Below are 13,965 nucleotides of genomic sequence, written 5' to 3'. Positions count from 1 at the left end.
ACAAATTCATTTGCAATAAATAAGATTTTTCTATCTTCACTGAAGAGATAGAAGCTTACTGTCTTCAGCAAAATTTCTTGTAATAATATGCTCTTAAACTTTGTAGAACACATCAATGTGTTATATTAGGACGTATGAATAAAAGAGTTAGAGCAAAAGCTCCCACACGATTTAAACGGGAAAAGCAAAGTAAACTGTTTTATTCATACGGCCTATTGAAACTGAAGAAAAATATTTTTTTATTTCACTTATAGGGGGATTAATCAAAATTTAAATTCTACCAGACGATAGAGCTTTCAATATCAAGAAACTCTTCCAAAGGTTCGATAAACATAAAACCAAGCTTGCCCAGTCAAAACTCTGGTGCTCACGTTTTTTTTTGTTCTGGGCTATTGTGCGCGCGAGTAACCGCGTTACAAAAGTTGGCGCGGGTGTTCGAGGGTTAATATCTTTTGACCGGCCAAACCAATCCTTCTGAAATTTTGCAGATATATTTGCAGCATTCAAACCTCTCATTTGATGCCAAAATAATTTAAACTAGATAAATTATCTTAGATGAAATCGTTATAAATTATTTTAAATTTTAATGTGTTGTATACGATTGCCCATAACTTTCAAATTAAACGTCCAATCAAAAAAGAAATCAATAGTGATCTATTAGGATATATTCAAATGAGACTAATAGCGCATAAATCGGTTTGGTCATCTCTGAGAAACAGGCGATAATTATTACCTTGTCAAAACAGGTTTTTTATGCAAAACTTTTAAACTACTTGTTTGTTTTCAATAAAAATTCCTGAACAATTTAACGTTAACAAGAGCTTCCATTTGATGCTAAGATCATTGAAATCGGACATGTAGTTCCGGAGAAAATCGTGACACGTAATTTTTACATTCTTACTCATAACTTTTAAACGAAATGTCGGACCATGAAACAATTCAATAGTGATCTACTAGGCAATAATACCTTTCAAACAAAAGTAATAGCAAACAAATCGGTTCAGCCATCTCCGAGAAACAGGCGATAGAAAAAATCATCCCATACAAACACACACACACACACACACACACACACACACACACACACACACACACACACACACACACACACACACACACACTCACACACACTCACACACACACACACACACACACACACACACACACACACACACACACACACACATACACACATACACACACACACACGCACACACACACGCACACACACGCACACACACACGCACACACACACGCACACACACACGCACACACACACACGCGCACACACACGCGCACACACACACACACACACGCGCACACGCGCACACGCGCACACGCGCACACACACACACACACACACACACACACACACACACACACACACACACACACACACACACACACACACACACACACACACACACACACACACACACACACACACACACACACACACACACACACACACACACACACACACACACACACACACACACACATTGCTCATTTCGTCGAACCTTATCGATTGTTATATGTGGCTTGGCCCTCTGGGCCCGGATCAGTTTCGTGTTTTTCGACCAATTTCTAAACCTTTGTTATACAGTGGACTCTCGGAAAAGTTAATTGGTTGGGGAATGGGTCGATTAACTTTTCCGAAATATTAACTTTTGCGAGTAGTCCTAAAAATTATTGAAAATGATAAATACAAAAGCGAAAAATGGATTCCGGGTTATAGCATACACATTTTTATGTACAGGTATACCTCGATATAAGACAGCCTCGTCATAAAACAACCTCGATATAAGACAATTCGATATAAGACAATTTTGTCTTATATCGAAACAAATCCCTTTGACATAGCTGATAACGATACCAGAGCTGATTTTCCATTCTGAAATCGGTGCCATGAAGATGTTCATTATTTCAAAACAACCCCAAAAATAGTAAAAAACTAATAGTTTAAACAATAATAAATAGTTCAAAAACCGTAAACACATAACACAGAGCAAAACTGGCGACCGCTTATGCAATTTTTTTTTGAAAAAACCATGTTTCGATATAAGACAATTTCGATATAAGACAACTTTTAGAAATTATAAATTGTCTTATATCGAGGTATCCCTGTATTTAGAAGTTCTAATGAAAAGAAATATGTAGTAAGATCTTTATGAAATAATACTTAGTTCCTTTTAGTGAATTTAAAATAGTCGATTACATTAGTTTACTTTTGTTTTTTCGTAGTCTGCGACTACATTTTGATAATGTTTTTAGTTCCTTGCTGGTCCTTCTTTTGCATTTAAAATTTATTCAGAGTTTGCGCTTTTTCAGTATGTTATCAATAATCCTGAAGTAACTATGTGCCCGTATTGAACTATTGTTACAACTGTCCGGTACAAAAGTTTAATTTAATCCCAGTTATGATGCGACTCTGTATGAAACTGTGGAAACGCGACCATAAACCGAAAAATGAGAATCAAAGATAAAAGGTAAACACACGTGTTGGGACGAACGCTTGGACAATCAATAAATTCAAACTCTCAGAAAAGTTAAGGCAAAAATTAACTTTTTAGAGTGTTGCATGAGAGCTGATATTCGCTTAACTTTTCTGAACAATTAAATTTTCAGAGAGTTCACTGTATAGTATAACAAAGGTAATATATAGTATAACAAACGTAAAAATGTATTAAGACAGGAAATTTGGCGCTAAAACGGGTGGTCTGAGGTGCCGACCTTATTTCGACCCAATTTTTGATTGCCATTTGTCAATATGAACAACTAGTTTTCGAGTGTAACTTGTTGATACACTCATTATGTTTACCTATTATTAGAAAAACCCGATTTAATCCACCTAGTGGTGAAAGGAACCTTTGTTATACGGTCTTCCTTGCTATTTGAGATAGAAATCGACACGTTTTCGGAGCATAATTCATCTATTGGTTAACGTTGAGTAGTACCACAGACAAACAGACGAGACACTCGCGTTAATTCCATCGTCCATTCAAAAACCACTTATTTCTCAAAAAAGCATGTTTTGCAACATGGCCACACCGGGGCGCTCGAGTGTTGCTTCGAGTTTCCAGTATAAAACCATACAAATGTAAAAAACCTGCAGTATAAAACTTTGCAAATGTAAAAAACCTACAGTACAAAACCCTGCAAATCCAAGCTACTCCGCAACATGCATAACAGAGAGCGCTAATGTGCAAGCAAACTGTGTTGGACGATGGTTTTTGAAGATTTTTTTTCTATGTGTCATGTCAGTTCGTCAGTGGTAGTACGTTGGTTTACATAAAATTTTTGAAAATTGAATTAGTTTACAAAATTTGAACAAAATAGGAGCACTTATAAATTTTGATAGATCCTTTTTTCATGAAATTGCTGAGTAAGGATAAGTAAGTTGTTAATAATTTGAGTAAGTAAGTAAGTTGTAAGAGCAAATATTATTCTTTACCATATACATTGCGTAGTAAAGGTGTAGTTTATAGGTTTTGGAACTATGCATAATTTCTTGTAATGCCATTCTATTTGATTCACATCAATAAAGTTTTCTAGAATAAATTTCATCAATTTTTATTAACCTTCGGTTACTCACGCTGTTGTATTTTGTATTTTGAACGCCATATTGTTATAAAGTTACAAATCGTTGTTTATCTAACGTATATTCTTCAATAAACTTGTTATGAGCAAAATGTCATTATTATTCAATGCATTAATACTTCGAATTATTGGGAAAGATCAGCATAAACTGCCATCACAGAAACGAAGCAATCAGCATATAAGATGTACCGGAATTGGCCCCAACTGGAATTTTCTCTCGTTTCTTCATATGGAAAAGGCATGTCTGTATGAAGCAAAACTATCAGCAAATCTCGGGTAATTTTTCATATAGATCTATGTAACAATGAGAGATTCTCTTCATGTCTCCTGTCTTCTGTTTTTTACGGCGATACTAATGCATTTTACCACATCAGCTTCACATGAATCGGTTGCCGGAGTTACTAGTTAGTTGAATGTGTTGAAAATTTGCTTTTCTATGCATTTATGTAACCGTGAAAAGCGGAAGAGAGGAGACGCAAAGAGAATCTTTTATTGTCACATAGGTCTGTTTGAAAAATTACCCTAGAAATGTAATATGTTTAAAATGTATCCGTCTGTTGGTAGTCGAGTAATTCGGGGTCAAAATTAGGGTATTTTATATAATCAATGTTCTACAGTTCCTAAACAAGCAAACATAGAGGTATACTATATTTAGCAAAGTTGTGTATTTTTACTGTTTTACAACTTTGTAATACATGAAAAAGTCATACAACAATAACAAAACGAGCTAAAATAGAAAAACTGGTATTACAAATTCATGTACAATAAATAAGATTTTTCTATCTTCGTTGAAGAGATAGAAGGTTACTGTCTTCAGCAAAATTTCTTGTAATAATATGCTCTAAAACTTTGCAGAACACATCAATGTGTTATATTGTAACTGAAGAAAAATATTTTTTTTATTTCACTTTTAGGGGGATTAATCAAAATTTAAATTCTACCAGACGATAGAGCATTCAATTTCAAGAAACTCTTCCAAAGGTTCGATAAACCTAAAACCAGGTTTTCCCAGTCAAAACTCTTGTGCGCACGTTTTTTTGTCTTGGGCTATTGTGCGCGCGAGTAACCGTGTTACAAAAGCTGGCGCGAGTGTTCGAGGGTTAATATCTTTTGACCATACAAAACCAATTCTTCTGAAATTTTGCAGATATATTAACAGCATTAAAACCTCTAATTTGATGCCAAAATAATTTGAAATAGATAGAGTATCTTAGATGAAATTATTTAATATTATTGTGAATTTTAATGTGCTGTATACGATTGCTCATAGCTTTCAAATTAAACGACCAATCGAAAAACTAATCAATAGTGACCTATTAGGCTGTATTACCTTTCAAATGAAACTAATAGCACATAAATCGGTTTGGTCATCTCTGAGAAACAGGCGATAATTATTACCTTGTCAAAACAGGTTTTTTAAACATAACTTTTAAACTACTTATTTGTTTTCAATAAAACTTTGTGAAAATTTTAGCGGTAATAAGAGCTTTCATTTGGTACTAAGATCGTTTAAATCGGTCATGTAGTTCTGGAGAAAATCGTGTTACGTAATTTTTACATTTTTACTCATAACTTTCAAACAAAATGTTGGACCGCAAAACAATTCAACAGCGATATACTAGGCAATAATACCTTTCAAACAAAAGTAATAGCGAACAAATCGGTTCAGCCATCTCCGAGAAACAGGCGATAGAAAAGTTGCGTCGCGCACATACACACACACACACATACACAGACACAGACATTGCTCAGTTCGTCGAACCCTGTCAATCAGTATATGTGGCTCGGCCCTCCGGGCCTCGGATCGATTTCGTGTTTTTTGACCAATTTCTAAACCTTTGTTATAGTATAACAAAGGTAAAACATGTACTTTTCGAAAGCCTGTAGCCAAAATATCATTTTTAGAACACAAATTGAAAATGACGCTCAAATTTAAACACCAATTTTGGTGTTTGGAACGCCAATTATAAATAATCTATAATTTTAATGCATGCGTTTGGGTTGTATGGTATCTTTCATTTCTAGAAAGGTTCGGTTGGAAAAAATGAGGTTGAAGAGAGTTATGAGCTCCGTTCCCACTCAATCCGTATTCCCACATGCCCCGGGGTCCCTTATCAGAGCTGCCACAAGTACAGCTATTTGTGCAATTGTGCATGCATAAATTTGGGATCCATCAATTATTTCAGTTGCTGTGATTTCAGGCTCTACTAATGCTCCTGAACTTTAAAGTACCCCATAAACTATTTCTGTTATCTAAAAGATTAGATCGAGAAAATAAAATACTCCGGAGAAAACGGTAGGGTCCCAAATTTATGCATGCACAAATATCTGTATTTATGGCAGCTTCATATAAAATGTTTAAGAGTTGTATACAAAATCGATTGAATTTTGGTTTGAAGTTAACATCAAAACTAATTAGGCCATTACAAATCACTCGATACAATCGCGGACAAGACACTTCTAACTCTTACAAAATGTTAAAATAAAACAAATTACTTTTAACTTACACGTCGACATGTTTCAGGCATCATATGCCTATCTTCAGGACGAGAGCCGATGTCCAACCTTGGACCTTGGTTGAACTTTGAAAATGATTTGCAATGGCCTTAATTTTAGATAAATTAGTTTTTCAACTTTGATTGCTTACTCATTTTCATATTTTGTAACATGAGACATATGCTTCCAGCGACAGTAGATGTACTGATGGAAACTCAAATGACGCAATTATATTTCATTCGAAGGATTGCCAACATATACTACATTTTATTTAACTTTTTACTCTTGAATATTCATGTTTGATAAACTGCATACACTTGGCTTGTTACGTAGGTAGATAAATTCCGGATCAATTTAAAAAATCGGATAAACCCGCGTAAGGAGCGACTCCAGTGTACTCGATTTAAATAGCTTCCTCACAATCTTATTGTTTGCCGTGCCCTACTAACACGATATCCTCAGTTTTCCTATAACATCCATGAAGGTAGTACCTATGGGCTCCCTGCACTTTCAAAAGTAGATGTTATACAGTCAGGCCACAATCATGCGTCACACACAATTATGGGTCATTTTAGCTTTTTCTGCTAGATAATGCATGAATATTACTAATTGATTGATGAAATTGATTCCCATAAGTAGCATTAACAATTTGATCAGTCATTAGGTTATATTCAAACGGAAATTAGCAGTTCAAGCACAAACTATACAGACACCACGCGTAGAACAAAAAGCATAAAATCTGAGGGACCAGTTTCATTTGAAGTGAGCGAATCTCGTCCCTTGCACATCTCATGGGTCTCACATATCCATGTGACTCTCAAACACTATCTGTTTCTTTTACTCTGCCAGGAATTTAGAAATCCACTCGCGCAAAAAACTCAGCAACCCGATTTTCTAATATATTCTAGTCAGTTCATTTATCTGTTTCTGTTTCTGTTTGCAGCACAAGGTGGGGCAGTTAGAGCCAAGTCTGTCCAGGGCTGAGATAAGGTGGTTGTGATAATGTTAAAAGAATCCGTGCGGATTACGCTAGCTCCATAATGTATTGGTGATTATGGATTAATGGGCGGAAGAAGAGTGACAGAACTTGGCTTGATATAATTGTGTGCTTGGTTAATATAGCATAAGATGGCTTGTACTTATCTTGTTTTCTCCTTCCTTTGTTTGTTTCCTCATCTTGTTCGTAGTCAATCTTAAACCTGAAGCAGGCTCCACGCCGGCCGTCCTCTCCATCGTTGTCACCAGTGTGGTCATCTGTGGCTGGTCTCTTGCCTCCCCTCACGGCAACATTATTGTTGCCGTGAGAAGAAGCGATAGAGATCAGGCAGAAAAGAAAAGAAAAGAAAAGAAAAGAAAAGAAAAGAAAAGAGGAATTTTTTAGTCAACATGTTGATTGCAATTTTCAAGTTAGGCTTATACAAATTTGAAAAAAAGTTTATGTCCTGGTCTCGAAATATTGTTCAAGGGGGGGGCAAGAAAAAAATAATAACATCAAACCTTCAATAACTAAACAAAGGACAAGAAACCAGTGTTTATCTTTCCAGATTAATAAAAATTTAATACAAAAAAGTTGTACAGTACTCAAATTTTAGTTCAAACCGAAACAATTTTCAAAATTTTTTGATCTATGCACATAAAGTAAGTATTCTGGCAGAGATGAATCAACTTGAAAATAGTGGAGTGCTACAGGATCACCTTAGAGAGCCATAGACATGTAACTTGACCTTCATTTGAATTTTGTTTTTTACTTGCATGTCACTTACTAGTTCAGAACTCGGTAACCACGAAATAGTATCGGAATCTAATCTTCTCGTAAAAATGACAATTTAAGTCCCTAAAACTTTTTTACTTGGAACGCATGTTCTATGCTACTGACATTTTTTAAGAAAAAAATCCCTGACACCATTCACATTTGAAACCGGTTGTTTCTTGGTCAACCTTTTAGCCATATGAATATCATCCCATTCCTCATCTGATGCCGGTTCTCAACAATAACGTGTTTATCTTTGATATATTAAGGATGCAAACGCATCACTATCAGAAGCGATTGTCATTGTTTGACTAATATCATTTGTCCAGTCCGGTGCTGCACTTCAGATGAAGTGCAGTACTGCGTTGGGCCTTGTTTTCCAAATATCAGGGCTTCTAACAGTCCTCTGTCGAAGAACCTTGATCTTTAATTGAAAAATTCCGGACATCGGCATAACAGGTGTTCCGAGTCTTTTTTTTTGTGCCACAGAATCGACATATATCACCTTGCAGTTTCCTCATAAGCTTCAGATAGCGGTTTGGACAATGTCCTGTTATAAGATCAGTATAAATATTTAGATCTTTCTTCGAAAGCTCTAGGATTGTGCGAACTATTGAAATGTTTGGAGAGATAAACTGTTTCGACTGCCTAGCAATGAAAGTGTTATTCCAATTTAATTCCACTTTCGTACGTTTCCATACTTAAGCTCAGTAAAAGAGCAATATAACTTAACATGACTTGATTTGATGTAATGGTCGGGGCCACCGTTGATCCCAATGATAATCATAACATGACAATAGTCAAAAAAGTTTCGAACAGTTCAGTGACATCCTTTCTGCATGCGTCCAATGCATGGTACAAAATTGTATCTTTAAGTTTGTCATCCCTTACATCCAAAATTAGGGTAGGTACATGGGCACTACGGAATAAAACGAACAATTTGGAGCCCCGAAAGCACCGAAAGCTGATGTTCCGGAGTGTGTAATTTGTTGTAATTCTATTTTAATCTTATCTACTACCTATGACAGCAAAATATAATCCCACAGTAATTCGGAATATCTCCGTCAAAAGTGGTAGCAAATTTCACTAATACATAGTTGATTGATGGCTCAATCTAATTCGGTTCTTTTGAAGCAAGTTGAATTAAAATGGAACAAAATTTAAAGTAAATGGAGCCAAAAGTCTTATTCCAAGCGCTCCAATTTTCGGGGTCGGAACTTAAAGTTTAAGCACAATAGTCGCCTGTGACCTGTAGCAGGAATCAGAAAGCATAGATGGTGAAGGATAGTTGATCGAGACTAACGGGATAATTACTTCAACTTTGCACGAATTGGGTAATTTAGAGATGTAAACTTGTTGAATTGTAAAAATCTGCTTACCATTAAAGAATGCAACATTATTGCACTTTATTTTTTCGCCCCTTCAAATTTGGAAAATTTTTGAAGGGGGGGGTGACATAAACTTTTTTTTAAATTTGTATAAGCCTTAGTAATATCACGAGAATTCTATGTCTGTCCATCACCTATGCTACTACCGACTAACTACTCGCTAGGCTGGACGCTACTCATCTCCCAAATACCCATGTCATCACGATTGACCCAGCGCTGTTCCACAACCTATGCTCATTAAAAACCACAGCCGCCTCTTTATCTACCATCTTTGCAGTATTGTAGCTGATGGCGTAAATTTTCGAATATTTTGTGCGGAATATTATTCAAGAGCAATATTATCGCTCAGAACTATCGAAAAACTACTTGAACTTCCGAAAAATAGAGCAGATGCGATGTAATGAGGACTGGTACTCGCTCGTATTATTCCCGGTGGCATTAATTGCATATTTGTAGCGGTAGTCAACCGATTTGTCGGTATGCTCTTCAGACCGTGGTCAATTGAAATGATTCTGTAACTAAGAAGGGATGAGGTGGATCAAAAAGAACTTCACTTGGAGATATGTATATATGCCGTGTTAGGTCTTAAGTGCAAGCTGTCACTAAAGCAAGACTTAATAAGATGTTAACAACGTTGATAATTCTGTGAGGATGGTATTGAATCGAAAAATAAATCCTCATACCACGGCCATATATTATGTACTATGACCCCATTTTAGGAAGTGGAAATGATTGAGGACAGCCCTTCGCTATCGCTTGATTCAGCCAGAGAATCGAATACCTGTTTTTACTTGAAGAAGTTTTGACTCTAAAAAGATTTAGTTAGAAATGGAATTTCAGTTGAAGTCTGCCAGCATTGGGCAATGGACAGAACAAGATATATATCGAGGCTATAAATCTTTTCGAGTGATCCACTAAGTCCGACCGCGACGACAGCCGCAAGAATGGAGAGGAGCAGGCCGCCGGTGAGTTGCCACCGTTCGACTTGATGGACTCTCCGACAGAGGCTCATCAGCATTAGGAAGGCCCTTGGGAGACAAACAGCGTCATACATGATCATTTTATGTTGTTAGTTGAATACCGTTAACGCGGTTAGTCACAAGACATGCAAATCATTCTAATAAAGGAGGGAAATAAAAAAAAAAAAAAAATTATAATTACATCCAAAACAATACAATAGAGGTGACAGTAACAGCAACGATAGCAATATTAGTAATAATAGTAATAGCATAGGAAACTGATACAGGAAACACATCTACTGACTATAACTTCCTGCCCATTAATAATTGTAATGTGGCAGCATAGGTATAAGAAGAATTTCCGACTCATCATAGAACACTCAAACATATATTCATTCGTACCTATACACCCATGCACAATCATACATGCATACACATGTATACATGTACGTGTGTGTATATTTTTCAGTGCTGTGCTGTCCATAATCGCATAACAGCCACAAATTCTATGGCAATCTCATAGAAAATGTCTCGATTACGCAAATAAAGACATCACATCATTTTTGAACACTCGTTCGTTCTAACTAGCGATACATTTTAATTTTCATGAGTAAGTCAAAATCTCATGAATGGTGGGTAGGATTTGGTTTCAGTTTTCTAGAGAAATTTCTGTGCATACCAGCAATTCATCTAGGGAACCGATTAAGCCCTCCCGGTGCTTCGGCCCAAACGGATTGAATTTAAAATCAAATCCGTTCGATTTCGCTCCATTCCGCTTTACGAAACACATGCTACACATAAAGCTAAATTATGCAATACTACATACTACACATATATCCAACTTAAACTATAAACATTCTACATGCGGAACTAAGAATTTTTAGGTCGTTTGGCCGAAGTACGCGTCAAACCACCTACCCATGGGAGGGATATTCTAGTCAGTTCATTTATGCAATAAAAACAAGGAACATAAGCATCCTCAAAACGTAAGCAATGTCAATAAGTCCAGAGTTTAGCATCAACTACCAATCTGCGTCGGTGAAAACACGTGTTTAGTGTTTAATTCAATTACTAGGCTTGGGGAACCCAGTCTCGGCCTACAGCTTGTGCTGTTACAAGTTACAACCGCATTGTGGTTAACCCTTTATAAGGCAGTGGCAACTATATTGCCACCAATAAAAAATTTTTATTTTGGTTCTATAATTATATTGATGTCATTATAGACGCAAAACAAATATTTTTCGTTGGTGGCAAAATAATTGTCACGGAATTATAAAGGGTTAAAGCTAAAATGACCCACAATTGTGAGTGACTCATGATTGTGGACTGACTGTACTAACATTTTTATCCACACCCTGCGGTTGAGCGGTTGTTCGGACGCAGCCAGTACATGACCATGAAGTATATTTACCATAAAGTATCTATGTGAATACTGTTACATTTTCAAAAACCGAAATAAAAAAAAGGTCTGTTTGGTTTGAGATACGTTGCTTGAATGCAGTAGACAGAAAATTAGATTTATGACAAAGCGAAACAAGCTGAGGCTCGTTGCTTAAATGCAGTAGGTGAACTGTGTTTTGTAGAAATTGGTTTCAAAATGTAACAAATACGGTGATTGGTAACCAAAAATTATCGAATTATACATCGAACAGAATTTATTGTAGTATCACACAAATTGGCGTCGTTTTTATTTCATTGGATAGGCTAAACTTGCAAACCTAACTGCAAACCCAGCATACTTACATCTGCATTAGGTACTGCTGAATCCAATGAATAATTTCTCCAGAAATTTCATGCTCCGTAAAATTGTATATGGGGACAAAGAGGGGCAAAGGATCGTTTGGATCAACTTGGGCTTTGAAACAACCCAAAAAATCCTGATATTCTTCTTCACGGTGCGAGTGATTCATTGCGAGTCTCTCTTTCCTGAAATGAAATTTGCTAAAGCTTAATCAAGCGGTTATTTGTCCAAAAGGTTTGAAAATCAAAAAACAGACACATTCAAAACATATCTGAAACTAATAGAAAATTCGGTTTTGGCTTGATTTTCAATTCTTAACCATTTGGATTGTGTCAATTGCTTTCATATAATATGTACCTACCTATGTTGAGTTAAATGCAAAAAATGAGTTTTTAATGTAATTCAATGTATTGTTAATTAACGGTTAAGAACAGTTCACCGGTTAACTAAAAAAACACGAAATTTCGCTATGAATAATCAATACTTTTGTGTTTAAACCTGTTCAAATGAAAAACATGACCAAGCACACAATACAACAACACGCAAATGTAAATGAAAACAACTGTGACTATCAGGGTTGCCAATTCGATAAAGAGAAGAGAGTAGTTAACTGGAACAAATAGTCTAGCAACAATGCCAGCTACCTATGCCAGTGTTGCCACATGCACAGATAGGAAAATAAAAGCTCCATTTGACATGTAGTTGTCGCTGCAGTAAAAGCGGGGTACGCTATCTAGCTTTTTACGAGCTATCCCACTTAGACGCGTCCGGCAGAAATCGAACAAAAATCTGGCAGCGACAAACTCTTTCTGCCAGACCTTCTGCCGGAGTTTTTGCCGCCATCACCCGTGAAAACCAGGGCTCTGGCAGGCGGCCATGTTTTTGGAGCTAACATCACAGAGAACAGACATCCAAGCGAAAGGTCCCCACTTGGATAAAACTTATGTCAAATTAGTTGGGAAACTATAGTGATGGTGTCGCTAAAGGCGCATGAAATTCTAGACCATAATCACAACTGCTAGCTTCTGGCGCTAGCATAACGCATATAGTCCCTATATACTAGCGCCAGAGAAGCCAAAGGTTGTCAGTGTGAAAAGCAAAAGAATCATTTAGTTGAGAAACCATAGTGGTGGTGACACTAGCATATTAGATGATTTTAATTTGAAATTTTATCCAAGAATTCCCGAAAATTTTGTTCCTGAATGGATGTCTGTTTTCTGTGATGTTTTCAAAACTTTTGTTTTCAAAACGTTATCCAGCTTTTTACGCGCTATAATGGCGGACGCTATAAATTGTGTTCGTAATATGTGATCAATCTTTTTGACAACTCTGCATACATCAAATCTGGCACTCTTCTCTTGCAACACTACCGTTCTCTTTCTTTCGTTTACGTCTAAGAAGGAAAGCAAAACTGTGCGAAATGTAAACAAAACTATTGCCTTCCTTCTTTTGCGTAAACGAAAGAAAGAGCAACACTGCCGTACAGGAGAAGAGTGCCCAGTTTTGATGGATGCAGAGTTGTCAAAAAGATTGATCACATATTACGAACACAATTTATAGCGTCTGCCATAGGCGAATTCGAGCAAAACTAAGAGCTACCGTTCGCTACCTGGTTGTAATTATTGGAACTACAAAAAAAGTGCAATTCCCAAAATGCTTGCTGGCACCTATATGGAACTCGACTTTAAATGTAATATTTTATTGAATTTACAACAGTGGGAATGATGAAAATGGATAATAAAGGTAAGAAAAAGCATTACCTTTCATTTGATATATATTATTTCTGTTTCAGGAGATTATTAGAGCTTCGCAAGTGTATTTATGTTTACGAACTGATAGGTTATATGTTTGGTTCTTGGCGCAGATGATGCTTATCATGAAAATAAATCCGTTAGCATTTGAAAACACATTGGAAAACACTGAAGACTGAAAATAATTGGTGATTCTCTATCCAGGATATGTAAACTTTACAGCTGACTCCATGTACTTTTGTTTCATGCGGTACAAAATTAAACATTAACATTTTTCTGC

General features: G+C 36.3%; 1 protein-coding gene across 1 annotated transcript in view; it reads right to left on the bottom strand.

The window, feature by feature from the left end:
* Positions 1-12,421, bottom strand: part of LOC128743811 (serine-rich adhesin for platelets-like) — a 202,740-nt gene extending 190,319 nt beyond the window's left edge. The window contains exons 1-2 of the mRNA XM_053840484.1: positions 12,296-12,421; positions 11,937-12,119 (exon numbers count right to left, since the gene is read on the bottom strand). Of these exons, the coding sequence (XP_053696459.1) occupies positions 11,937-12,103 (167 nt within the window). The 5' untranslated portion in view covers positions 12,104-12,119; positions 12,296-12,421. The remainder of the gene's footprint in view (positions 1-11,936; positions 12,120-12,295) is intronic.
* Positions 12,422-13,965: the final 1,544 nt, after the last annotated feature.

The sequence above is a fragment of the Sabethes cyaneus genome, chromosome 3, assembly GCF_943734655.1.
Source record: "Sabethes cyaneus chromosome 3, idSabCyanKW18_F2, whole genome shotgun sequence".
Classification (NCBI taxonomy): Eukaryota; Metazoa; Arthropoda; class Insecta; order Diptera; family Culicidae; genus Sabethes; species Sabethes cyaneus.
This window is presented reverse-complemented; position numbering and strand designations above follow the sequence as displayed.